The sequence below is a fragment of the Anabrus simplex genome, chromosome 3 (assembly GCF_040414725.1).
Source record: "Anabrus simplex isolate iqAnaSimp1 chromosome 3, ASM4041472v1, whole genome shotgun sequence".
In the NCBI taxonomy this organism is placed as follows: Eukaryota; Metazoa; Arthropoda; class Insecta; order Orthoptera; family Tettigoniidae; genus Anabrus; species Anabrus simplex.
This window is the reverse complement of record NC_090267.1, coordinates 365,574,520-365,602,413: the sequence shown is the minus strand read 5'-3', so window position 1 is coordinate 365,602,413 and position 27,894 is coordinate 365,574,520. Positions and strand designations below refer to the sequence as shown.

At 37.0% G+C, this 27,894-nt stretch overlaps 1 protein-coding gene across 1 annotated transcript in view; it reads left to right on the top strand.

Moving 5' to 3' along the window:
- Positions 1 to 27,894, top strand: part of Gclm (Glutamate-cysteine ligase modifier subunit) — a 92,323-nt gene that overhangs the window by 20,363 nt on the left and 44,066 nt on the right. The window contains exons 3-4 of the mRNA XM_067144517.2: positions 12,292 to 12,418; positions 24,150 to 24,349. Coding sequence (XP_067000618.2) covers positions 12,292 to 12,418; positions 24,150 to 24,349 — 327 coding nt within the window. The remainder of the gene's footprint in view (positions 1 to 12,291; positions 12,419 to 24,149; positions 24,350 to 27,894) is intronic.

Genomic DNA, 27,894 nt, shown 5'->3' with positions numbered 1-27,894 from the left:
CTAAATCCTGAGAAAGTTCACATGTTATAGCTTTTTCATCACCCATGTTATTAGTGTGTAACTCTCTGGCGGGTCAGATTTGCGCAAGGCACCAGTCCTCGCAAGACTTTTTGGTCAAATCAGTGCTTATCTTGATAGTTGTGTCGATGGATTGGAATAGGGAGCAAGAACGTTTAAAACGACTAATTGATGAATTATTTAAAGAAGATGAAGAGGAGGAATGAATCCACGGACAGGCAAGTGAAAGTGTAGATGACTGTGTGTCGTGTCACATGTTCCAAGGTAATGGAAGACAGTGCTGCTCCTATCCGCAATGCAGCGTGACGCAGCCATTGATGGAGAAACCGGTGACAAACAGAAGCCGGAGATTGATACATTTTACAACTGCACAAAGTCTGGCGTTGATGTTGTTGACGAGCTTTGTGCAACGTACAACGTTGTACGTGTGAGTAACCGCTGGCCACTAACGGTATTTTATGCCATGCTGAATGTAACCGGCATAAAGACTCTCATTGTCTACCAATGAAAGGGACCTGATAAGGCAGTTAGACGAGCTTTTCTCAAGAAATGGTCCACGAACACATGAAAAGCCCAGCCGTAATGGAGAACTTTCTTCGTTTACTGAGGTCGAAGATAGCTGGATATGTAGGCTTTGGAACTCCAATGACAGGACCTCCAGCTAAGAAAGGCCGAACAAGATGTCGATATTGCCCTTCCTGTGCTGACAGGAAGACTAAAACTGAGTGCAATAATTGTGGAATAATGTTTTGAGGTCAACACACCACACCCATATGTCTCCATTGTGCGAGTATCGCTACCAGCCAGCATGAATAGAAGAGCACGTTTTGGACAGCCATGAATTCTTGAAGAATACTGTTAACGATTTGTGAGTAATTGAAAATCTTTATTGAGACTTGTGTTATATATTAATGTAAATATTTCTTTGAATTGTTGATCCTAAGTGACTGAACTTGAAGATGAAGACTTCCCTGCCAATATTAAGGCCTATTTTACAATTCATGAAATTATTGTATTTATTTTGCGTTTTATATTGAATGCATGTTTAAAAATCGCATTAAACTATTTAGAATAGTTCATTAGAACAGAATGTACGTCATGCATGATGGCTAAAAATAGATTTTAAAAATCTGGGTCAAATACACCCTTCTACACAAGGAGTAGAACCACAACAGATAAGTCACCGTAATGTAACAAAGTCCACAAAGTTCCCTAGTAGCAGTCAAAGGGATGCACCATCATTCAAATATTATGAAAGAAACAAATCAACTTCTCAAGATTTTGGATTGACGTCCCTTTTGACTAAATACTTCATAAATACAATCTACTACCAACAGAAAATTTGATCGTAAAAACAAGACTAGTTCGATGAAACTAACTAATTCAACATTTTACTCTTCAAAACTATTAAATTACAGTAGCAAGCCTCAAAATTAAAACAAGAAGCTGAATTCTAAACGGATCCAAGATTTTAATCTTAAGACACCAATAAGTTTTAACTATAATTACGACTCAAGTTTTAACATAGAATTCAAATTACAATTGTTTTTAATAAACTAGAATTTTGAGAAAACAATTTTAGCCAAATTTTCAACATTTGAAGACGCTGTGTTTTGGATGTCAGTATCTCTAGAATTAACGGTTATTCCAATTTTAGTATAGTCATTCATATTATTAAACTATTAATGTGTTCATAAATTCCTATGTTTATATATTTTATTACTTTATTGTTAGAATTATAATTAAGCACAAATTTGTCAAAACTAATCAAATACGACAGGTCTTAACCTTGAGATGATTATATAGGCTGAGGATGCTTGAAATTCAAGCGAAACATGTCCCTATAAAACAGTATTGTAGCATTATGATCTAACAACATAAAACCAATTGTATTGAATAGGTGGGATATAAAAAAATCACAATATTGTAAGCATATTATGCACTAGCCATGCGTCTTGGTAGGTGTTATAGATAAAGATAAAGGTTTCCACCTGTTCAGTACAATACAATAGTGAAATTATTAAAATATCACATTTATTATCTGTCATTTTGGGACCGGTTTCGGCACCTTCCTGTGCCATCATCAGCCTAGGAAATTGTTGGAAGTTTTTTAAAATAGCTACATGAAATACTTGTACTAGTGTACTGTTCATGTTCTTACACTATGGATAACTCGAGAAATCCTTGATCTCATTCTAGTGAGGAAAAAGATGGTAATTTAGAGAAATACAGGGAAACTAAAAATCTGTTTTCAAGAAAAAGATAAATGAATGGATGGAAGAAGTACTGACGTTGAGAATGATATTAAGAATGGGAAAATGGACGAAGTATATGCTAAAATAAGATCATTGCAGTATAAGCTAAAAACTAAGAGCAACACAGTGAAAGACAAGAAAGGGTAATTACTTTTTGATAGTGAAGAGGTCAGCAAATGTTGGAAAGAATACCACGAGGAGTTACACTGTACAGTGGAGAGGATATGGGCAATGTGGAAGACTATGTCCTACTTGAAAGAGGGAAGTCAGGTTCAGAAAGATGGGAAAAGCCCACCAATATATTGGGATGAATTTGATGTCACACTCTTAAACCTCCATGTCAATAAAGGATACCACCCCTCAAAAAAAAAAAAAAGGAAATTCCTTGGATTGTCCTGGTTATAGAACAATATCTCTTCTTTTCCATGCTTTCAAAAACTACTCAACTAATCAAATACAACAGGTCTTAACCTTGAGATGATTATACAGCTCCTGTATACTTTCAGAAACAGCTAGATCAGTTTGGCTTCACAGCTGGGAAGGGCACCAGGGGGCAGTTTTAACAATACTCTTGATTATTGAAAGTACAATTGAACTTAACAGGGAGGCATATGTCCCATTTGTTGACTTAGAAAAAACTTTTTGACACAGTAAATTGGAATTCCTTTTTTTTTTTTTTCCAAGCAATGAAAAGAGCTGGTCTTGATTGGAAGGATAGGCGCCGTATACAAAATTTGTACAAGTCACAGGGCACCAAAATTGAAGTAGAGCATGATTACTATCTGATGACACAAAATTTTGGTTGTGGGCTAAATTAGTTTAATCTGTGGATGAGACTATGTTTTGCAGCGTGAGTGAAGGGGAGGCACATTCACGAGTTGCTACTGAATTGTTCACATTGGTTCCTGACGATTACATTAATGTGACATGGCTTCATTTCACTCTCAGCAGCACTCCCCTCCTTTCACCGCCAACCTCAGGCTTCGCATGTGTTTGTGCCATCGGATAGTAATCGCACTCCATGTGGTAGTAAGAACATAGCAAAAATAAGGAGAGGTGTAAGAAAAGGGTGCCCTTTATTACCCTTCTTGTTCAATCTGTACATTGAAGAAACCATTACTGCTCTGAAGGAGAATACAAAAGGAATTGAAGTAAATGGAAAACGATTACACAGTGTAAGATTTGCAGATGACCTTGTTGTTGAAGAAACGGAAATGGAGATGAATACAAATTATGGAGAAAGTTTTAGGCATATTAAAGCTCAAACCCAACACTGAAAGACTAAGACAGTGATGGTAAGCAAGGAAAGTCATTGACAGGAAGCTGTAATAAGACTTGAAAAAGAAAAACTATAGTAAAACTTGCTCAAAGTAGAATCGCAAGGGACAATTTTTTTTCGAATTAGACAAGTGTCCACATTGCACAAAACATTATACAATATACAGTAGTTTTAAATATTATTTAGAGTTTACCTGTATCTGCCTATTCATGACGCATGATTATCCAGATTAATGTACGTAGTACTGTACTACACTAATTTGATTAGTTGATTTGATTGATCACAACATTATATTACACTGCTTCAGAACACAAGATATACTTATTTCCTTCATAAAACTCTATACAGTACTCTCCTAACACTAAGCCTTCTACCAGAAATTAAACAAAGAAACTTGTTTCCTCTTCTCTCTTATCGTGTCTCTCTGAATGCAGTCCTGAGTTGAGTACATTAGTTCAAGGAGAGTGGAGAGTTAAATGTAATAACAAATTGCTTTACATCACAAAAGCACTGTGGGCCTGTTCGTGGGTTTGAATCTTGTTTTGATCTTCTTACTCATCTTCTCCTTCCGTCTCCTCCTCTTTCTCGGTCTTTCTTACAACTAGAAGGACTGTAGTTGATTCAAAAATGTTTCATAAGTTGTTAATCACTTTGAATGAAGTCTTTTGCCCCGCAGAGAATGTTTCTTGCTTGGTACAAGTTGGATACTTACGCGTTGTCAAGTACTTCATTCATTCCTCCATCTGTATTATTACTGTCTCTAAACACGGGTGTCAACCGCATTGATCATACCAGCACCAGAAATGCACAAATATTGTACATATTGTAATATTTGCCGTATTGAGGAGATTCCACATTATACAAAAGAAAGAACATTATGATGTCATAAGCTTCGCCAGGACTGAGAAAATATTCCATCATGGATGGGAGATTTGTTACCTTTAAAGTATTATCACTAACAATAACCAAAACATGAGGGGGGGGGGGGTTAAAAAGAAGATAGCTGTGTCTAAGAATGCATTTAAAAATAAAAAGAATATGTTAATCAATAAAAACTTTAGTAAAACCTTGTGTGTCGAGTGTACTAACCTATGGGAGCAAAACATTGATCCTAAAACAAGAAAAGGACAGGCTAGAAACAGCTGAGATGTGGTTTTGGAGACTATTAAACTGAGCAAGCTGAACTGTAAGAAAAAGTAACACCATAGTGCTGAGTCATCAGAGGAATTAAGAGAAAAAGAAGGTGAAATTGTTTGGCCACTGAATGAAACACAAGTTTCATTTGCAACATCATGGAAGGGAAAGTTCTTGGAAAGATAGGGAAAAGGGCAACCAACATTTTCATACATCAAGAACCTCATAATGCATGTGAACTGCAGCTTCTGTGGGGAGATGAAGATGCTAGCAATGGATAGAGAAAGCTGATTACAGCACAAGGCATAGGCTTTTAAGTACATGATGATTATGAGTCATAATTTCATAATTGTTTTTCTATTGTCATATTGTGCTTCAAGGCATAGCAAAAGCATATCTGTGAGTCTGCAATCATTGAACACAAAATGTAATGAGTTAAGGATAGCTCCTGTATGCTTTCAGAAACAGCTAGATTTAGTTTCTGACCCCAGCATTCTCAAAAGATGTGGAAGGTGCTACTAATGGTTTCATTTACTGTGGTGCTCTAGTGAATATGTATGTGAAATTCACATGATTGTTGACAACTTGTAAGTCATTTGGATCACTAGGAGTGTTTTAATGGATTTCCTCATTTCATCAGTCACAGTCAACCCTGCCATTTTAAAACAGAACTTCACAGTTCCTTTCGATAGTTGTTTAATGCTTCTGCAATCTAAATTATTGCATCCATCACAGATCTGGATTTGTCAAGTTCTGAAGCAGATGAAGCAACATCAGTGCTTGCTAATACGGATTGCATTAGAAAAGTTCTGTACTTACCTTTCAAGCATTTTAATTATGCCTTGATCCTAAGGTATCACACTGTTGTATTCGGCAGACCGTGCAAGTTTTATGTTAGAGTGTTCAAGTTGTGGGTGATATGTTCCATTATACAGAAATAAGAGCAATATGTCGATGCTACTCTTTCACCCTCTTTAAGTCCATGCAGCCATTCCTCCATGATTGCAAGCAGTCATCCACGGTCTTTTGATTTCCAAGTTATTGGAAGACTCTTTATGTCAACGTTCTTGAACCATCACGGTCGAGCAGAGTTTCCAATCCAGAGCGTTTTTTTCCATCTCTCATCTTCAAACTTTAAGACAAAGTGTCTTGTCAGGTAAAACTGGAAAAAATAGAGTAGTTTCATCACAGTTCACAATGTCTTGTGGTTCATACCTCCATTAACAAACACATGTTTTTCACTCCACTCTGTAACACAGTCCTTGTTTATATCTCCAGATTCTCCACAAATAGTGTTGAAAAAACACAATGCCTTTTACTAAAACTTTATAACCAGCCATTAGGTGCCTTAAAATCCAACTTTCCTAATTTTTGTGGTAATTCTCCAGCTTCTGTGCAACAAGGTTCCATATATGCTGATTCTTTTTGTCTGAGTACTGACAAACCACTCCCACATAATTTCAATTTTCTCTTGGTATTCAGTGCCTTTCAGTTTCTTTTTTCACAGAACGATTTCTATTGAATCGCTCATGCTTTATCATCACTTTAGATTTTAGAATTTCATATACTGAATTTTTCCAATTTAAATTCATCAATGATTTGTTTTACATTCATTTTAGTTTTTTCACTTGTGTCTATTATTTTCACTTTTGTGTACAGATTGAGGAACACTTCTTGGAAGCCAAGCTCACTATGGTACCATACAATTGTTCTAGGTTATTACAGAAACCCCTTTCACTAAACCACACCTAAGCTACTGTAGGCCTACCCAGGAATGTGTTTATGTAATGGTAGTGGTCCGTTCTACAGTAATTATAGCTGCTCTGTAAACTTTCCACCCTAGCCACCCTTTCCATAATAAGAGGATCTCATCAGTTGAAACTTTGACATTAGCTGTATAAGCTTTGAAAAATGTTTCTACCACGTGGTCAAATACTGGCTTTATCTTGTAAATTTTGAAAGGAATTTGTCCGTTATATGCCTCATTGTTGGAGAAATGTAAAGAGCTGTGGAGGAAAAATCTCTTCTGTCTTCAGCTCATAGAAGATAGGCATGGCCAACAAGCAGTTGCGAGAAAAATATTGTCCTAATTTAGTTTCTGTACAATCCCCTGTGGCAGCAGTATGCCCATGAAAAGCTTCATTTCATCCTTATTTGCTGGAACCCTGGATTGATCTCGACTCCTTCGTTTCATCTTACTAAACTGAGTTGTATGTGCAGGTTTCTGCTGGGCGTAAAGATTTGTCTGTTCAGGTATGTTCCAGCATATCTCGTCGTCAAAGAATAATTCAAATATTTTGTTGTTTTGTTTTCTTTAAAAAACTCTCCCTTTACACCATCTTGGAATTTTAGATCAAAGCTGGACCTTCTTTGTCCATTTTCAGTCTAAGTTGACGAAGAAGTTGCACTGTTGGAATATTATCAGTATTATAATCGCTACTGACACTGTCATGATCGCTACTTGCACTGCAATTGAACACGTGTTGTCTCTTTCACGACTGCTGAACATTCCCCTCAGCTGGGCCCAAATGTTGTACATTCGAGCCTGCTGTACTTGTTCCAGGTAAATTCCTGTTACTTACATATTCCCCTTCGGCATAACTTACTTCAGTAATATCATGATCTTCCCCAGTAAATTCCAACATTTCATTTATCATGGCCCATAAATCATCCTCCTCTAACGGTGGGGGCTGGTCATTTCTTTTAGACATTTTAGCGGAAAAAATGTAAGAAAAAAATCTAATAGAACTCGGGTCTCTGCAGTTTGGAAGGAAATTGTGAATTGTTCCTGTATCATACCATGCAGAACGATGGCTCAACTGATTAACAACATGTTAAGTGATCGGAAGTTCCAAGTAATCACTGGAGGCAAGATAAGCAAGGAGAGGAAACTAAACAACGGATTGCCCCAAGGATCAGTTCTCTCACCATTATTGTTCAACTTATATCTCTCTGACCTTCCTGACACTTCATCCAGAATATTCTGCTATGCCGACGACTTGGCTCTAGCTGTACAAGATCAGATAATGGAGACGACTGAAGAGATTCTGACCAAAGACCTGTCTTTACTGGAAAATTACTTCAAAATCTGGAGACTTCAACCCAGTGTGAGTAAAACAGAAGTGTCTTTCTTCCATTTAAATAATCGTTTGGCGAACGTGAAACTGAATGTTAGTTTCAGAGGGAGAATTCTTCGTCATAACTGGGACCCAAAATACCTTGGTGTCATCTTGGACCGTACACTATCCTTCTGACAACACCTCCTGAACTTAGCACAAAAGTTGAAGTCTCGAAATAACATCCTTCATAAACTGTGTGGAACTACCTGGGGATCTTCAGCAACCACTTTGCGATCTTCAGTGCTGGGTTTGGTGTATTCAAGTGCTGAGTATTGTGCACCTGTTTGGATGAACAGTCATCATACAAGGCTTGTTGACACCCAGCTTAATACCACAATGCGCATCATATCTGGCGCAATCACATCTACTCCAGTTCATTGGCTTTCACTGCTAACTGGTATAATGCCACCTGATCTACGCCGATCTAATGCCCTTATGAAGGAATTCCACAAGATCTCAAAAATCCTAGTCTACTCGTGAATAGTGACCTGCCATTTCTAAATCTTAATAGACTGAAATCACGCCATCCAACTCTGCGTGATGCTGCTAACATGGATGCTAAGGATTTTAAATCTCTTGATGAGTGGAAAAGTAGATGGGAAGCAGCAACGGATGTGCGCTTTCATACCTTCTTCTCAGGTCCCGAACTTCCAAGTGGATCCCACCTACCACGCAAGACCTGGACTGCCTTGAATAGAATCAGAACAGGACATGGCCGGTGCAGAGCCGCTCTCCATAAGTAGAAAAAGCTACCTAATCCAGACTGTGACTGCGGAGCTCCACACCAGACTGTTCATCATATCGTCAGGGAATGTAAGATTCGAGCATATCACGATGATGAAGATGACTTCCTGCTGGTATCTCCAGAAGCTGTGCGTTGGATTGAAAAACTTGATATTCAATTGTGAAGCACAAATTAATTTGTTTCTCAGCTGTAAATATGTATATATATTACTGATATGGTCTGTATAAGCCATATGCTAAATAATAATAATAATAATAATAATAATACTGAACACATGTGTATGATAAGAAATGTTGTGTAACTCACGGTAAACACACACTCCTGTCATGAAGGAAGAACTCAAGACTGAGGATAATAAATTAGGTCACAGTTCTAATGTATCATCAGAGAGGTCTGTTTTCTATCATAATCTCCAGAAATCCCTTCTACATGAATATTATTGCATCCAAGGGACAATTAGGTGATGAGCTAAAGCTTCAGTGCAAGGCTATTAGGCTTTAAGTCGTTCTTGCCTAGATGTAAGTTGCGTTCTGTATGATGCAATTCGTAGATGACACATTGGTACAGGGAGAACATAGTTCAAAAAATTCACATCAGATGGCAGACTCATCCAGAATACGCTGCTGAAAATGAAATAAACCTCTGCAGGCAGGCAACTGAGAAAATAATAATAATTAGGATCGGCGGATGTATCCACGTTCCCTGCCAACTTGTGCCGCGGATCTTGCTGCATCGTCCACCGAACAGGTTATGTTGTAAATCTACTGTGAAGAAGCTCATGGAACGTTATCATTTACTGTAATCTGCAAATCCGGACTCCAAGAAGAAGATGATGATGATCGTTGTTTAAAGGGGCCTAACAGCCAGTCTTCGGCCCATTTCTCAAAAGCCTTGGGAATGATAGATTTAATCAAATATTAGGTCCCCGTTTGGAAACCATAATTTTATCTTGCCAGTTGAGAATATCAATTCAAATAAGATGCATCTTGGTAACCTGTGTGGCAGCAGGCTTATCAGTTGGAATCAAATTATTATTTCCAACTGTGAACCTAATTTTTCATCATGTATGCCAAGGCAGGCAAGTGAAGATTTTTACCTCCCCTAATTCACTGTTACTGTATTGTGCTTCGAAGGAGGCTCCCAGTGATGTCTCAGCAATGTACTAGCCAGTGATTTGGAGCGGTGTGGCATTCCAACTGATGAGCCTACTGCCACACTGGGGTGAAATGTAATCTAATGATATTGAGAAGCCTGTTTACTGTTAAACATTGTTGAAATCATAGATTTTGAACTAGATTACTAAGAAGACCATGCAAGTTGGCTGTGCAGTTTGGGTTATGTAGTTATGAACTTGCATTTGGGACATAGTGGGTTCAAACCCTGCTGTTGGTGGTCCTGAATATAATTTTCTGTGGTTTCGTATTTTCACACCATCTAGCTGTACTGTAATTAAGGTCACAGTCATTTCCATATCAGTCTTATTCCTTTCTATTCCATCATTGCCATAAGACCTGCCTTTGTCTGTGTGATGTAAAACAGTCGTATTCAAACTTTCTGGTTGCCGTACCCCCAAAATCCAATTGTTTTACCTTTGCACCCCCGAAGTTCAAGTATATTGCGATTATACCAGAAATAATAAATGATTTTTGATGGATGCTAAATAATGTTAACTATCATCATCATCGTTATCTTCTGCAGCTTATCCTGTTTGCTCAGGTTCTATGTACGCATGAATGAGTTGTGGCCGGGGATTTAAGGTTGAATGCCCTTCCTGACACCACAGAATTTTCAACTGAAAATACCACCCCTGCAACACCAGGAATTAAAGCACGTTTGCAGGGATGACGGACAAACAGCTAAACCGCTACACCACCCTGTTACCCAATAATAACAATAATTATTGTGTGTGTGTGTGTGTATATATCTTCGCTGGGCAAAGGAAACTTCGTCATTCCTTCGGTGTGAATTTACAGAAGAAGCTGAAAACTGAGCGGTCAGCAATGGCCGGAGAACTGCTCCGGGCATTTTCATTGCTTAACGATAGCCCAATTATTCGGCCATTAGACTCTTCTGTTACCTTCTCAGGCAATGTGGCAAGCCTTCACAAGAAAAGTGGGGTATGTTTTTCCCCCCTCCGGGAGTGGAATCGTTAGGTCTTCATTGCCTTGCAACATATGTATGCGAGTATAATTATTAATGCAACCATTACTATTATACTGTATACACACTGCTATTGAAAAAAATTGAAGTGAATGAATGGATTTTGAAACAATTTAAAAAAAAGAGCAATGCAGCATAACTAAGTATTTTTACATACCTAGTCATTGGGAGGTACAAACAGACACACATCTTAGAATGAATAGTTCCGAAGGCGGACTGTGTAGTGGTAGACAAAAAGTCCAGATCAGAACAAGATTTTATTGAAAATCAGCAGTCTCAACTCTTTTCTGAACTGCTCACTTTAAACAGAAGCTACTATAAATTTGCGTACCCCATTCAGACGACCCCTAGTAGGACGCGTACCACACTTGTGAATACCATCGAAGTAAACCAAAAAACAAAAATAGCGACTGAGGTGAGCTTATGGATTTGAAAAGCAGATAATAAAACTCATACGCTGACTACTTTTGAACTTCCCTGAATGATAAATGTTGTTTATATCAAAGAAAACTGTTTATTATTATTAACTTTAATAGCCACATTGGACCACTTGAGTCTTTCATGAACACTTTTTCTTTGAAGGTTGTGCTCTTTGATTCTTCTTATCTGCAATTACATCTTCATTCATTCTTTAATCTATGATGAAATTATAGATTTTGAAGTAAACGACGAAGACTGTGCGAGTTGACTGCATTGTTTTGACTTTTTGTTTCTGTGAGTTTGGCTTCTACCCATAAGACTTCGAAAGAAGTTAGTGTATGTCAAGCCTTGCTTTTGCTTTTGCTTCTGATATTTGCCAAAATGCATTTTGGACCAGTGTTTCTCTATAGGTATTAATGTTATATATCATTGTTTCAATCATATTGTACTTTAAATTTATGATGCTATAAGCTGTATTGAAATGAAGTTCATTTGGATGTCGTAAGTATCTGTATTTCACTAACTTCAGAAGCTAAACCTTGTATTTTTCTTTTTTCTTTCTTCCATATTTACAGTTACAATTTGGGTAGAATTTGCATGCCATGTAATTTAGTAAGGGTTGAAAAAAGGAAGGGGGGGGGGGATAGCAATGGGGTGCCATGGTAGATTCATAGTTGTATAGGTTAAAAAGAAACCAAAAAAATAAAAGGCTAAGAGTTCTAATCAGGTTACCTTCTTCTGTGTTCTGTTATCCAGTTTTTATATAGAATTGTTAAATATTGATATTTGAAGACAAATGTGTTACAAGAAAGCAATGAAATTGAACTGTAACTTGCAGTAATTCTTCAACAGTGCTTTGCCAGAGTAGAGCTGATGTTGAAGCACCAAATATTTAAGTAGCTGCTAGAGATGTTTACATTTAATCATGATGCTTAATAATAGGACACTGACGAATATTAATTTTCTCCAATTTCCAGTACTAAGACCTTTTAAATCCTATGGCCTTATATTTCATCAGTGTTATCGCCTATTTTAAAAAAATTTCTGTGAAAGTCTGTAATCAAGTATTGTTTGTGTATTTCCTTCATCTTCATTACTGTATTATTTATTTATTTATTTATTTATTTATTTATTTATTTATTGATTTATTTTTCTCCTCAGGTTTATCGGATTGAAGATGATTTTGCTTCCAAAATGGATTCTGAAGACAGAAAAGGGTTAAAAATCAGTGTGAAAATTTTTATCTCAACATTAAAGAAAGAAGCATTGCATGAGGCACTTCTTAGTAGTAAGTATACTTCAACTTCGTAAATAAATGTACTGATCATGAATTATTTTTAGTTATTTAAATGGTTATTTGCACAAATTGTGTCCAGTTTATTCCTTTTATCTCTTCATAATGTGTTCATAATTGCAAAAACATCTTCACAGAAGCATTGGTTCTGGGCTAAATGGTTAGCATGCTGCCTTTGGTCCAAGGGGTCCCAGGTTTGATTCCTGGCTGGGCTGGGGATTTAAACTTTTATTCCTTCAACTCGGGGGCCGGGTATTTTGTGCTGTGTTCAGCATTATATTTCATGTTAGGTAGGAGCTCTTTCTCACAGACACGCCGGTCGCCTATACGACGTCACTCGAAGTACTTGCACCAGGTCTCTACGGAGGCCATACACCATTATTATTATCTTCTATAGACATATTATCACTGGAACTGGAATTCCATGTCAACCTCGTGGATTGTGTTACTTTTTCGATGAGTTTATACTGTATGTAAAAGTTTCAAACATAACTCATAACATGTAATGAGTTTATACTGCTCAAAGTAGTGGTCATTGTCTTGAACGACAGAGTTGTTTAAAATAGTTAGTGATGATGTAGCGGCAGCCTATGTAATGTCTTTTAAGGTTAAATAAAGCCAGGTTAATGACATAAGATCTTCAACTTAATTTTTTTAGACCCACTTTTTGATGTAACTAATGCATGTCACAGAACTCGTCACATTGCCGGTGAAATGCTAGTTTAATATTGCCTTCTTTTTGTAATGCATGAAGTAACGACTCTGTTTTTGTAGATAGATAATGTTCTGTTTTTCTATCTCCAATCCTGCCAATAAGTCTATGAAACACAGAGAAGTTCAATCAAAGTCATTTTTTTTTGCTTTCAGTCTTCTTAATGCAAATGTTTTGCATTTTGAACTGGCTATGCAAAAACTGAACTTATAGAAGAGAAGTGTTATTTTCAGAGAATTGTTTCAACATTACAGGCTAAATTCTAGTGAACAGAAGTAAAATTTCTAACCCGAAAGTATAGAAATGATCATGTCAACTGCCGGTGCTAGTGATAACCATCTGGTTTATACATGTCCAATAATTTGTTTGTATTGAATATCTGCAAAATCACAAAATTCATGCAAACTTGCTACATGGACAGCATATGTGTGAAAATATGAAAATACCTTGCACATGACAGTTTCAGTATCCATTGGTAACAGGTTGCTTGCACTTTGGATACCATTATGCAAAATATGGATGACACAGCCCAATACCAATATGTTTGTATTTAGATTGAATTTTAAAGTTACACTTTACTAGTGGGTACACATTTTTAGATAGGAGAGAAAATCATGCAAAAATGACGTGAAACAATACTTAAAGTAGCTGAGAGGAGAGATTCTTCCTTTATGCTTGCCAGGTACCAACCAGCTTGTCCCTAGAAGTATTCTTACTTGTATAGAGAAATTAAAATACACACTATGTGTGAAATTTGACTAATTCCTGTGTTCCTATTGGCTTGAGAGCAGTTTCTAATGCCCTGATAAGAGTTGAAGCATGCAAGAAGGGGAAATTCACTGCCTGTTTAGTTAATCATGGCTTAGTTAGGTGTTCAAATCACTGTGGATGGTGTAACAGAGATATTGACTTGAAAGTGTATGGAATTAACATTCTTTCTGGTGCTGGATATGTGCCTACAATTTAAAGCACTTGGGGAACGTTCAGGAAACTCTCTATCCTCATTAAGCCACAAATTTTATTGGCTGCCTAGCAGTACATACTTCAAATACTGCCACCCACACCAAAAATGAATTCACGAATTTCCACTAGCAGCCAGCACTTTATATCCCCTGCCACAGTTTTCATTAGTTGAAGTTTTGTTCACTGTTGAACATAGAATGCACTGATCTCGTATTATTTCAGATTTTTGGTACTAACCAGTAACCTCGTAGGGGGCACCAGGTGCCTGTTGGTGGCTTAGCGGCTCTAACCTGAGGGCTAACGCCCATACATCATATTTGCTTGTCCCCAGCTGAATGATCTTGTCACTAGCAGAACCTAATCAGTCCAGCCTGATGGCTCATATCACTAGCCAGCAATGGTTGTTCCCTCAATATGTCGGCGTGAATGCACAATACTGTGAAACACTCAATGTCATCTATAAGGACGATCCAAAAAACTATATTTACTGCATCTGTGACGATGCACTCACAAACTGAATCTGGCCTGTACGGACCATGCTTGTTTTTTGTAGGACTGTATATAACAAACAATATTTGAAAAATATGGAAGTTGCATACCGGTGCAGACATTTCAATCTGACGCCATCTGGCTGTCTGCTCGTCAATTTCGACATTCCGTTTTACTCTAGGCCCACTACATGGCAGACCGAGGAAACCGAAACTCTCGTGGGCACCTATGGACGAGATTTAATTAATTTTGTCGGGAAAGCACCAAATGTGTCGCCAAAGATCTTTTACAACCCTACATTTTACGGCATAGTGTGTCGAATGGACTTTTTTCCGCCCTTCAAAAATCAGACTACCTCTGCGGGTTTAAACCCGCTATCTTGGGATCCGGAGACCGACACTCTACCACTGATCCACAGAGGCAGCTATAACAACTGATACGTAATTCAAAGAAAATCATAACTTAAAAGATATAAATGAGCGTAAACACTAAGTATGCATATATTACTGGACAGCGAGCAACACGACTTGATTTGAGAGCTGACTGTCTACTATTTATGCAGAGCACAATATTTGCACATTTATTGCATATCATCAAAAGTTTTCGATGCAGTATACTGGGCAAGTTGTACAATAATCAAAGAAGCATAATCTAGCCAAGTTACGCGACAGCTGCAACAAGGTCGTAACTTATTTCATTGGGAGAGATAAAATAAATATCCTTTCCTGTGATTCTTGCTTATACTCATTACTCCTGTACAGCTATTGGTTGATTTGTAGTAGCATATATTTTAGTTATTTGTTTTATTATTATTATTATTATTATTATTATTATTACTTACTTACGTACTTACTTACTTACTTACTGTGATTTTGTCTGAATTTTTAAGAGAGAATTATCTCCCTCAGTGTCTGCTGCTTTTCCTTTAAAAAAAAAAATTGAAACAGTGATTCATAATAAATTCATATGTAACCTACAAAGCAGTGCCGAAAGTGAAGTACAAGATCGCGTCTTCAACAATAGGTAGATGAATTTAAAAACAGTTTCACTACCGATTTTGCCACCCATTTAGTAAAATAGTAAAGGCAGATCAGCTTTCTCAAGTAACCCAGCTTTGTCTGGAAATAAGGATGTTGTGGCTGCTTTGCGTGTGCGTTGCGACAATTGCTTATAGGTGAACCAGCTACTTGAAATATAGGCCCATCCAAATACTCCCTGCATTATTTAGATTTACGTAGAGCATTTGTTTGCGCTAACATTCCTCTTGGCAAAATAAATAATCCAGGACTGAGAAATTTCCTAACAAACTACATCAGTTTTGAGCCTCCAGACGAATCCATGTTATGGAAAAACTATATCTCAATGTTACAAAGAAACTTTACAAAGAGTTCAGGCAGTATGTGATAGTGAAAAACTGTTGATCATTGACAAAACCTCTGATTCAAGTGGCAGTAACATTGGAAATGTTGTACTTGGTGTGTTAAAGAATGACAAAATTGCTTGTGAACATTCTTATTTGCTAGCATGTAAAGAATTGCCTGTTGCAAACCATGTCACTGTAGCTAAATAGTTTAATAAAGCCATGCACTTTGGCGAAAAGGTGTAAAATTATGATAATGTATTGCTTCTATTTACTGATAATGCAGTTTACGTGAAAAAGGCAGCCAAAAGCCTTTTTGTAAGCTTTCTGAAAATGATACACTCGTAACTTGCATACTGGTAGCTCATGCTTTACACAGGTTATGTGAAACTGTAAGGGCTCAGTATCCTAAAGTGGATAAATTAGTGTCTAATGGCAAAAAAGTCTTTGTAAAAGTATCCTCAAGAATCGATTTATTAAAAGACAAAAGTCAGGTCTTGCACTTTCTCCTCTGCCTATTGTCACATGCTGCGATACCTGGCTTAGTGCAGTGGTATACTGCTCATACAATTTTGAAAGTTTTGCATCCGTTGGAGTAGATTAGATTAAAACGTCGAATCATCAATTGAGATTCTTCAAGAGTTACTGAAGGACAGCTCTTTGAAAAATGATCAGCCAATCTAAGCTTCTTGTGTAAAACCATAAACATACTTGAAAAATCCACTAACCTGTTGTTCAAAATAGTGAAGGAAGTACGTTCTGTTGAAAATAAATTCAATTCACTCTCTGGTTGCAGGTAAGGGTCAAATATCAAAATTTGTTCTGTAAAAACAGAGGGTTTAAAAAAAATGTGCAAAGTTGCTAGAATATTAGGTGCTCATGTCTGTGAAATTGAAGGCATTAGTGTTGGTGACATTCTTCTCTGTAACAATGCATGTCTGACATCCTGTGATGTGGAGCAATATTTTTTGCAGTATAAGGCCTTCTTTAGGGATAATTGGCATGCATTTGTAATGGACAATTTGGCGATGACCTTTGTTGTTCACTGGAATTCTGAGATGCTTCTAGCAACTAACATGTAGCGTGTGATTGGCGAGTATGAACTGGTATAATTTTTTCAAAGATGATTGGTTGTTTTTCCTATATTTAAACAAAACATTACTGTTTATGTAAATACCGTAATATCTGCTCAGACAAATCAAACGTTAATATACTGTACTGTACTTTTCTATATATAGACACCGATTTGCCTTCAGGAGCACGTTCAGTGGAATTGTATTTTAATGCGACCTAAGGGAATATGCCAGGAAAAGGTCAATATGTTGTACCGGGAACGCACGGTATATGCTGTATTTATTAAGAGTAATGTCTTATAATTATCACGCTTGCCGAGAACTCCAAGCTCGCTGTGTTTACAGCTGCTGGGACGAGGCAGCGAGCAAGCGAACAGCTGTGCATGACGTAGATTCAGGAGCAAGGCAGGCTAGCCCGCCCAGCTCGTCAACATACCTCGGGGCGAGAACTGGATGCATCTGGAATCCAGGAGTCATGCATTCAAGAATTTTCGATTCAAAAATTTACAAAACTTTGTTAATAATGGTCGTATTGTCTTGGGAGATACACCATTCTGTAGCCAATCACAAGAACGTCTCTGTTTGCATATCTCAAGAAAATCCGTCAAGGGATTTTAGAGTAAATCCACTTTGAAATAATCACGTTATCATATGACGTTTAGGCCTTGACAGTATAAAACACTGTCAGCGATAGACAGATATTCTTTGGCAAGGGCTCTTCCTGGTCAGACCCTGTGTTATTCTGTCCATCGGAAGTGATGACATGGTGACGTGTGATTGTAAAACGCGACTTGTAAATTCTCACGCCGAGAATTGAACTTAGTGTAATTCTCAAACTGTGGAACTTGATGTTTCTTCGATCAAAATCCAAGTGAAGTGTTAAACTTATTTCGTTGCTGTGCAAGTGTTAGAACATATTTAACATTTCAGTAACTGTGATATTTGAAAGTGTTTGAGATATCTCATCATTATAACACAAGTGTTTGCATATTTCTTGCCATTCAACACTTAAGTGCTCCTTGACTAGTGATAAACTTTAAGTACAATAGACAGTGCCAACCGTATTATTAAATACGAGTGACTTAAACTGATAATCCATTACGGTGTTAACTGGATTCAAACTGATTTCTGCATATAATTGCTTCTAAATATTCTTCAGTGATTTTGTTCTTATGAGCCTCACTGCGCTAAGAGTGACTGACTGGTTATTATTTATTACATCGCTATTAGCAGTGTTGTACAGATAAACTCTTTAATAGCTCTTTTTTGTGTGTCAAATGCGACAGTATTATTTTTACATTGTGGCAAGTAACCACAGACAGTGTATAACATGTGATCTATGTTTAGTTTCATCGTTTTTCAGTGGTAAATAACCATAAACTGTGTTCCATCATATTTCATTCTTTTGGTAACATTTCCATTTCTTAAATCAATACTATTCACATTTGATAACATTTTGAAGTGACATTCATTAATTTCTATTTGCAAATGTCAAGTGAAGTTTATTGGCATATTTCAAACTACGTGTTGTCTGCCCATATAAATTAAAGGCAATACTTTGCAAATTTTGGTGACAAGTGATTGTGAACGTGTCGGGGGACTGTACGACAGGGTACACTTGTATAAAGCTAAACCATGAGTGATCACCCCACATGAAGATCGCTGTAGACCTACGAGAAATTTCAGACCTTCAAGTACGAGGTACAGGTTCAATTCCAGGGTGGCGAATGGACTTGGGAGCACGAGTCCAATTCCATGGTGATGAGAGGATCCTGGAGTACGAGTACAACCCCATGGTGACAAGAGGATCCTGGAGTAAGAGTTACCTGAAGAACCATTTTGGAAGACGAATTGGGAGATGGCGGTTCACTGTACCAAGTTGATGTGAATTTCAAACTTGCCAAAATTTTGAATAAACCAAGAGTTCAAAGTACATCTTCACCTATTGTATATAGAACTATCCACCTGTATCAAGCCCTAGCTATTTTTGCCTAGGAAGCACCTTGAGAACTTTAATTCATGCTCTTTTCAAATAACAAAATTAGTATGGGCTACGTTTTACTGGTACAATGTAAAGTTACAATCAAAGAGGCAAAAAGTCAGTACAATGAGAAGGAAGAAGAAAAACAGGTAGCATTAACAATGAAAGAATCTTTTACGATACTGAAAGTGAAACAGCCTAAATTTCCAAGACCCCTCCCAATACAAAGATGGGAGACGCATTTTACAGAAGTTCTAAAGAAACCAGACCACAGAACGATGGAACGAATTATCCCCAGCTAGAAATGGATCTATTCACAACGGCAAAACACATCAAAGCAGGCTGGATAACACTGAAAGGCCTGCTAAAACAGCTCTCTCAGCAGGACATATACTGCAGAGATGGAGACATTCCATTTTGAAAATTCTCTATAACCCCCTGTGAGTAGAGGATGCAGACGAATAATATACCCTGCCTGTCGTAAGAGGTGACTGAAAGGGGTGACCAAGGGATGATGAAATGAGAACCGTGAGACTACTGGTGATTAGTAACATTACGTTAGGAACACAATGGGTCTGTGTTGCCCGTGGGTGGTACAATAAAGTGTGATATGCTGTGGATTTGCATAGCATATTATTAGTACCACCAGGTGAGCAGCACCAAGAGTATGCGTGGTGTGTGATTAGTTCCACTATGTGGGGAACACCATGGGAATACCGGCATCCATGATTAGTCCCACTATGTGAGGAGGGGTCTGTGTTGCCTGCAAGTGGTGCCATTATGTGTGACATACCATGGGATTGCATCACCTGTGATTAGTACCACCATGCAAGGAACACCCTGAGTCTCTGTTACCTGTGATTAGTACCACTATAAGAGGAACATCCTGGTTTTGCTTTACCAGTGATTAGTGCTATTATGAGGGGCTAGTGATCTGGATTTTGGACAAGCATTATCTCGGAAAAGAAGGCGTTGTGAATTGAGTCCACTGATTGTTTTGGATTCATGGTCAGTTTTTCACCATCATTCATTTTATATTTTAGTCAATGGATACATTTTTAAGTTTTAATTATCATTTCATTTCTTTGCACCTCGTACCATTAGGGACCGATGACCTTTAAACAATAAACATCATCATAATCAAGGGAAGGGAGATGTAAATGATACAAACTCATATCAAGGAATTGCTTTAAAAGCATGTTATTAAAAATTTTAACAGGGCTAGTATCAGAAAGATTAGAAAAACTAGTGGAACATTACATCCCAGAAGAACGGTATAGCTTCCGAAGTGGATGATTGACTCTCCAAGAAGTAAAATATCTTCTAGATGAAATTGAAGAAACTTCAGAGTACTAAATAGGAAGCTGTGTGCTGTATTTATAGACTTTACAAAAGCGTATAACTCAGTTAGAAGCTATATATATCTATCTATATATATAAAATGACTTGTCCTGACTGACTGACTGACTGACTGATTCATCATTGCCGAGACAAAACTACTGGCCATAAAGAAATGAAATTTTGGGGATACATTCATATTACAATGTAGGTTCTCACTAAGGGAAGATTTTTGGATATTGTGACAAATCTCTGTTAAAAATACAGAAACACATTTTTGTTTTTGGAAAATATACTTAAGGGGTGGTAAACAGGGGTGACAAAGGGGGTGAATTTTTAAAATGAGTATATCTCAAAAACATAACATGTTACAGACGTAAAAATCTCTTTTAAAAATAAACACGTATTTGTTTGTTTTCGTAAAATTCACTTAAAGGGGGTGTGAAAAGGACTGAAAAAGGGGCTGAGTTCTTTCTGTGTGGATAGTTATATCTAAAAACTGAAGATGTTGCAGACATAAAAATTGGTATTTGGAATCTCCTTTAAAAATATGTTTTCGGAAAATCCGCTTATGGGGGGTGGTGTGGGTGAAGAGAAGTGTAGTTGAATTCTTTTTTATGGGGATACTTATACATCAAATGCTGAAGATGTTACAGATGTGAAAATTGGTATTTGGAATCTCCTTTAAAAATAAGGACACACATTTTTTTCTTTATGGAAAAATCCTCTTAAGGGGGTGAAAAAAGGTGAGAAAGGGGTTGGAATGTCTTTTTGAGGATACTTATATCTCAAAAACTAAAGATGTTAGTCATGAAAAGTTTTATTTGGAATCTTCTTTAAAAATAAACATTTTTGGAAAAACCTGCTTTTGGGGGGGGGGGAGGACTGACAAAGGGGTTGAATTTTTAAAATGAGTATATCTCAAAAACAAAACATTTTACAAACGTGAAAATTGGTATTTTTAATCATTTAAATATAAAGTAACACTATTTGTTTTCGGAAAATTTACTTTGGGGATTGGGTAAAAAGGACTGAAAGAGGGGTTGAATTATTTTTATTAGGATACTGGTACTTCAGGATCTGAAGATATTACAGACGTGAAAATTGGTAAGTTATTTGGAATCTCCTTTTTAAAAATAAAGAAACGCATATTTTTGTTTTTGTAAAATCCACTTAAATGGGGTGTAAGAAGGACTGAAAAGGGGTTGAATTCTTTTTGTGAGGATACGTATATCTCAAAAACTGAAGATGTTGCAGACATGAAAATTTGTATTTGAAATCTTCTAAATAGAGAAACGTGCATTCTTTTGTTTTCAGAAAATCCAATTAAGGGTGGGTAAATAATTGTAAAATGAGTTTAATCCTTTGTATGAGAATACTTATATTACAAAAACAAAGGATGTTATGGACGTGAAAATTGGTATTTGAAATCTCTTTTAAAAATAAAGAAACACACATTTTTTGGTAGGGGGAGGGAATCAAATGCTGAAGATTTTCCGTTCCACTGCTAAAGTGTCAAATGAGGTTAACTCCATAAACTCATCCATCTTAAACAATTTTGCGTACAAAGTTGTAATTTTACGAGAAGGGTCTTCTTTTATGTCCTACATGTAAAATACCGTATACTTCAAAATGTTTCTCCCCTAAGAGGTTTAGATGGTAATTGAGTCTCAAAACACAATATCCATTCTTCCAAAACCGTTTCAGCTCAGACATAACTTTTCTTATGAAGGGTTGTCTTCTATATCCTAAATGATAGTAAATATTTCAAAACATTCGCCCCTTAAAAAGTAGTAGTAGTAGTAGTAGTAGTAGTAGTCCAGAGAGTAATTGCTGTCTATCAATCAGTCACTGCTGATCTGCATTTAGGGCAGTCGCCCAGTTAGCAGATTCCCTATCAGCTATTCATTCCTCCATTACTGTTCGACGTACAAAATCAAAATTTCACAGGTTGGTCACTTTTACGTCCTAGATGTTAAATCAGATATGGTTTAAAACTTTCAAATTCTTCCATACGGGGTTCAAGTGAGTGGTAAATTATAAAATACATAATCATTCGCCCAAAACCGTTTGATGTACGAACTGAGGACGTATTTTACAGGCTTGGCCGACAGAGGACTCTCCAAAATGTAAAACTTTGAATAATAACTTTAATTTTAAAGTCGTAGCAAAGCACGGGTATCTTGCTAGTATTGAATAAAATAGAAAACATTATTGGAGATCATTACATATTAAGACTACTTAGAAATATCTTATCAGAGAATTATATATATATATATATAAAACTTGTCAGCTTCGAAACCTGTACTGCAGACTGTAGGAGTACTCCATGGTGACCTCATCAGTTCACTGTTAGTCAAGATAGGAACCTAAGATATAATGTAAGCCTGTGCCACAGACCAAGTCAAGATATTAATTTATGCAGATGAAATAGTGTTCTTTTCTCAGAACCAAGACAAACTGCAAGATTCACTGGAAAGGTTATTGAACTGGTCCAAGGAAAATACACTAAACGTCAGCAAAAACAAGACTGTAGCTATGGTATTCAAATGAGAAGGTCGACTCTTGGGTAATGGAACTTTCACATGTGATGGCACGAATATTAACTTAGTCAACAAATGTAAATATTTTTGAGTTATATTACGGTTAAGTGGAACTGTGTTTGCAGCACATATTGAAGATGCTGTAGAAGCATAGCTGGATTAATAGCATTAACAACTTCAGATAGATAAACCAGATCTCTCTGAAAGCAGCCATGACTTCATTAAAGATAAATAACCCATGTAAAACTGGACTTGGAGGAGCTAGAGAAGGTCAAGACATCTTACTTGAAACAAGTGTTGGGTGTGTCCAAATTTGCTCTAGCATGTTTGGTATATGAAATCACAAAAGGGACATTCTTTATTGAAGACCTACAAACTCGGATAATGCTGCCCTATATAACGAGATACGGGAACTCTTAAATGAAATGAAATGAAATGAAATGAAATGAAGTGAAGTGGAAGAAATACAAAATATGGGACGACTTTTATGTCACTGATGCTCTAACAATAACTGAGTGGACAGATAGTGAACACTGTACAAACTGAGACACTCAGTAACTCGTTTTACCATACATGGGTTTCATCACAAGGTTTGTCAACTCAAGAAGTATCATGTACTGGATTCACAGTATATATGTATGTGGTGTCATCGGCAGTGTGACAGATACCATGCCCTTAATGCAGGAAATTGAAGTTTTCTTTGACTGGCCTATTAGCACAGATTAAATATGTGCACATGTATTAGTATAGTTCATTGTGTCACTAAACACTCGGTTAATGTATGACCATTAGCTGCTAGAAAAATTAATACATTTCAATACAAACCTTTACGCGTATTTACCTTTTGAACATGAGTAGTTATGTGATATTTAAAGCAGGATATTTTAAAATTTTTATCAAATATTTTCAGGTTTATAGCACACAAAATAAATATTTTAGATTTTTTTTTTAACACATAAATATCTGCTCCCTAGTGGTAAGGCAACTTCCCAAGACGGTGTCAAAAATGTTTGTCAGCATGTTCATCATAAAAACACCCTTATGGATTGAAATTACAGTTTACAATTTTCTGTGAAATGACACGCAATGTTATAGTGTTGGTATTGCAGAGTTCTGTGCTTCCTATGATTAAAAATTCTCTGTCTGGTACCTGAGATATCACCCACATTGTAATTTAATCTGTTGTGTATGTTTTAAACTATTGATGTTGCTTGTACAGTATGTTTGCTGTTGGCTTAAATACTGGCTAATATTTGTGGGATGTAGTGTTTACAGCGTTGGACACACCTTTCATTGACTCACTTGTGTTGGCTTATCCTGGAAAGACAGATTCTAATTTACTACTTCCTGCCCTTCAAGAACTTTGGACAGTATTGGAAGAATTTGTGCAAAACCAGAAGATACTCAGTATTGGAGTCAGTGATGCCGAGACTGAAGTTTTTATGGCTCTTCATACTTGGGCAAAAGTAAGTGAAAATTGTACTTCAAGCAGTGTTACTATGCCATTTTCCTTCTCTGTTTTTTCCAAGACCATATTTTTTTACGTATCATTTCATTCAGTAATTATTTTTGCAGACATGGCTAGTTCCCGTTCATATAGCAGTTCCAGTTCAAATAGCATATATTACAAAGGACAGCTTTCTACAGAGTTGAATATTGAATGTGAGAAATACAATTCCTTCACTTACACTTTTGATTAAAAACCAATAAGGTATGGTATTTAATCTTTGTGTATGTGTGACTTAGGGCCGGTTGCATAAACAGTTTGATCTTGGATCAGAGATTAAATTGATCTCAGTTCACGCTAAACTCGGATTTTTTGTTGTATAAACGTTAATCTGAGATCAATTCGCCCTGAACTAGGATTAAGTTTGACTGGAGAAATTTCTCTGATTAAACACTCTGATATCAGTTCAAGGAGTTGTTTTCTATTCGAGATACAAGAACAGCTGATTGTGAACATACTGTTACCTGTGTTGTCACAATAAATCATAAGAAAATTCACAATAGGCTAAGCTAATACATTGTTAGCTATAGTTGTCCATATATAAACTTCGTATAACGCAGTGAAACATAATTCTACAACATAACCTCAATGAATTGCTTATGTTCGTGTTTTACAGATGTCTGGTTATTGAGGTATAGAGGGTTATTCAGCTTTAGTTGTCCATCTCAAATAACATTATGGACCGTTCAAGATAGAATGGCGTCAATATTCTCTGAGATAATGCTATTAACTTTGTTTTTAAAATGGAACTGCACTGTTTTCTACACCTAGTCTTAAATCTACAAATATTACAAGTTCAGCACTGTGATTATTCCGAAAATCAATCCAAGTACTTCTCGAGAAAATGTAATGTATTCAAACGTACTTCATATGCCAGCCGGGGAGTGCTCTGTTCAATTCGCTACGTATGAAACATGAGCTAGCTATCGACATGCAGAGTTGCTTCACCTTTTCCTGACAGCTACGTATTCGCTGTGCTGTGCTCTTAAAAGCACTATGGCCAAATGTATGATTTAAAACTTCTTTAATATCGCCGTAGCTAACAGGTAATGTAAAGGAAAAATGGACATGCAACAGGTTCTATGTGACAACATTCTAATCCTGACGTGATATTAAATCACACAAGACCAAACGAGCCTAGTGCAACTGGGAAATTACCCCTTTCTTAACACTAATAGATTATTCAAAAAATGAATAAAAGAAAGAATGGCCACGAAGGTCGTGAAAATGAAAGATTCACTAGGCTTTGCAAACTTAATACTGTGGAGATCAGGGGGGAAAAAAAGAAACAAGGGTTGACTGAGGGAAGTTGGATATCCATTTTTCATTCATCTGTGTTTGCAGCAAGAAAAGCATATGAAGAAATTCCAGTACATGCTGCAAACGACTTGCATTTGTTGACAGTCAAAGAGGCCAGCTCTTCTTCTTCTCTTTATAATTTAATGGCTTCAATTCATCGTGTATTATCCAGGGGGCAAAGCAATTTCGTATTTCATTTGTTGACAGTCACGGCCAGGTCAGTCCCACCATTTAAGTATTGTAGTATTATCCAACGGGCAAAGCTATTTCATATTTCATTTGGTGTTGCACGTGCACTTTTCTGAACTCCGATTACATTTGAACTGCACATGTGTAAGCAGAGTTCAGTTTTGTACGTGACAGTCGTAATCTCAGTTCATTTTCGGAACTAAGTTCTAAATTGATCTCCGGTCAGATGTCTTTATGCAACTGGGCCTTAATGTTATTAAGGATGGGCTAAAAGTTGCATTACCTCATTTCTTGCATAATAATGCATAACAGTCTTAACAGAGCATGAAAAAACTGCATGCTTCAGTTGGAACTAGAATGTCTGTCTGTGATTTCGGTTGACACAAGTTTGTATTCTGTTGATCAGCGTTTGGTTGCCACAGTGTAGGTGCACGAGAGACCCAATACTGGTACGATGAAGGAGGACATTTTTAATCACTTCCTAGAAAAGTTCAGAGTTTCATGCCCCTGAAAATGACATTAATACGATGGGAAGACTGTGCGTTTGAAATAGGGGGTGTGAGCGGTAAAGTTCAAAGCAGAAGACCCGCAACGAGAAGGAAAACGTGCATCAATATGCAGACATCTGTTCAGCAATCACCTGGTAAATCTATAACTAATATATGAAGCTCATAAATTACGAAATCTATAAGTAATCGCTCAGCTAAACTTGGCATACTCCAGACAACAATGTAATGCCATATGATAAAAGGCTTAAAATCATTTCAGCCACTGTCTATTAGCAGCTGAGTGATGCTGATATGAACGCTTGATGCAATGTTTGCGTTGCCCTTCTCCGAAGGTTACATTTGGAACATGATCGCAGCAAACATCACGTTCACAGGTGAGTGCTAAGGACAATCCTGATTCTCATAGGAATCAAAAATAATCCACCACATGTTATGCTCTGGGCCGGCATGATTGTGAACTATATTTTTGGATCACATTGTTTTAATGATGCTGTTAATGGGTGGTCATATAAAGAGATGCTCTGACAATGGCTCTCTCTGCTGCTCATCTAAGCTGGAATTGCAGAAGCAGATACCGTAATCATGCAACAAGACGGAGTCCCTGCGCATTTTGTTACCTGTGTTAGAGAATACCTTAATTTTTCTCAAACATGTGGAGTGGGCACGGATCAGAGGCAGCACAGGCCTCCCTGACCTAGCCACCAAGGAGTCCTGACTTGTCCATTCTAGACAATGCTTTGTGGGGGTTCATGAAGGGAAAAAGGAAATCAGGCTACAGTAATACTGCTGAACATTGGACGAACTGGGGCTGCTGTGGGGGAAAATTGCTGTCTTTCTACCAGTTTCCTGATCATGAAAAATCACTATTTCCAAGTTATGGAAAAGCAATGTAAACAGACTAAGTTTTAAGCCTACAAAATACAGTGTGTTTTTTCTAAGCATTTCGATGTGAATGATTTTGAATACTCTCTACTAAAACAATCGTTGATACATAGAGATTTCAGAGCTGGCCTACCGAAAGCTGTATTTCAAGGGATAAACTAACAAAATAAAGTCAAATCACCCATCAGTCTCTTCTTACTATAGAAGGAAAATGGTAGAGGAAGCTGTATGCCGCACGAGCCAGGATTTTCAAGAACTGATATTGACAGTTCCATACTTCTATGATGGCGGTAAAAAGTTGACTGCTGCTAAAAGGGTGATGCACCTGATTTAGACACAACTTTCAGAATCTCCAAAGACGATACTACTACCAATGAAGGGAGAAATGAAGGTAATAAATCAAGTGGCAAGGGAAAGGTTTCTTTGAAAGTGTTTATTGTGTTTTAGCAATGCATGCAATTACTATTTTGTTCCTTTAACACACTAAGTAATATTACAGAACAGGCCTTAGGTTCAGGTAGCAATGCCAGAATGGTCCCAAATTTGGAAATTAGAACCGCAAAATAAGAAATGTAATATTGGGGGCATGGCAGTTACATCAGCTCTTTATTTATGTGGATCAGTT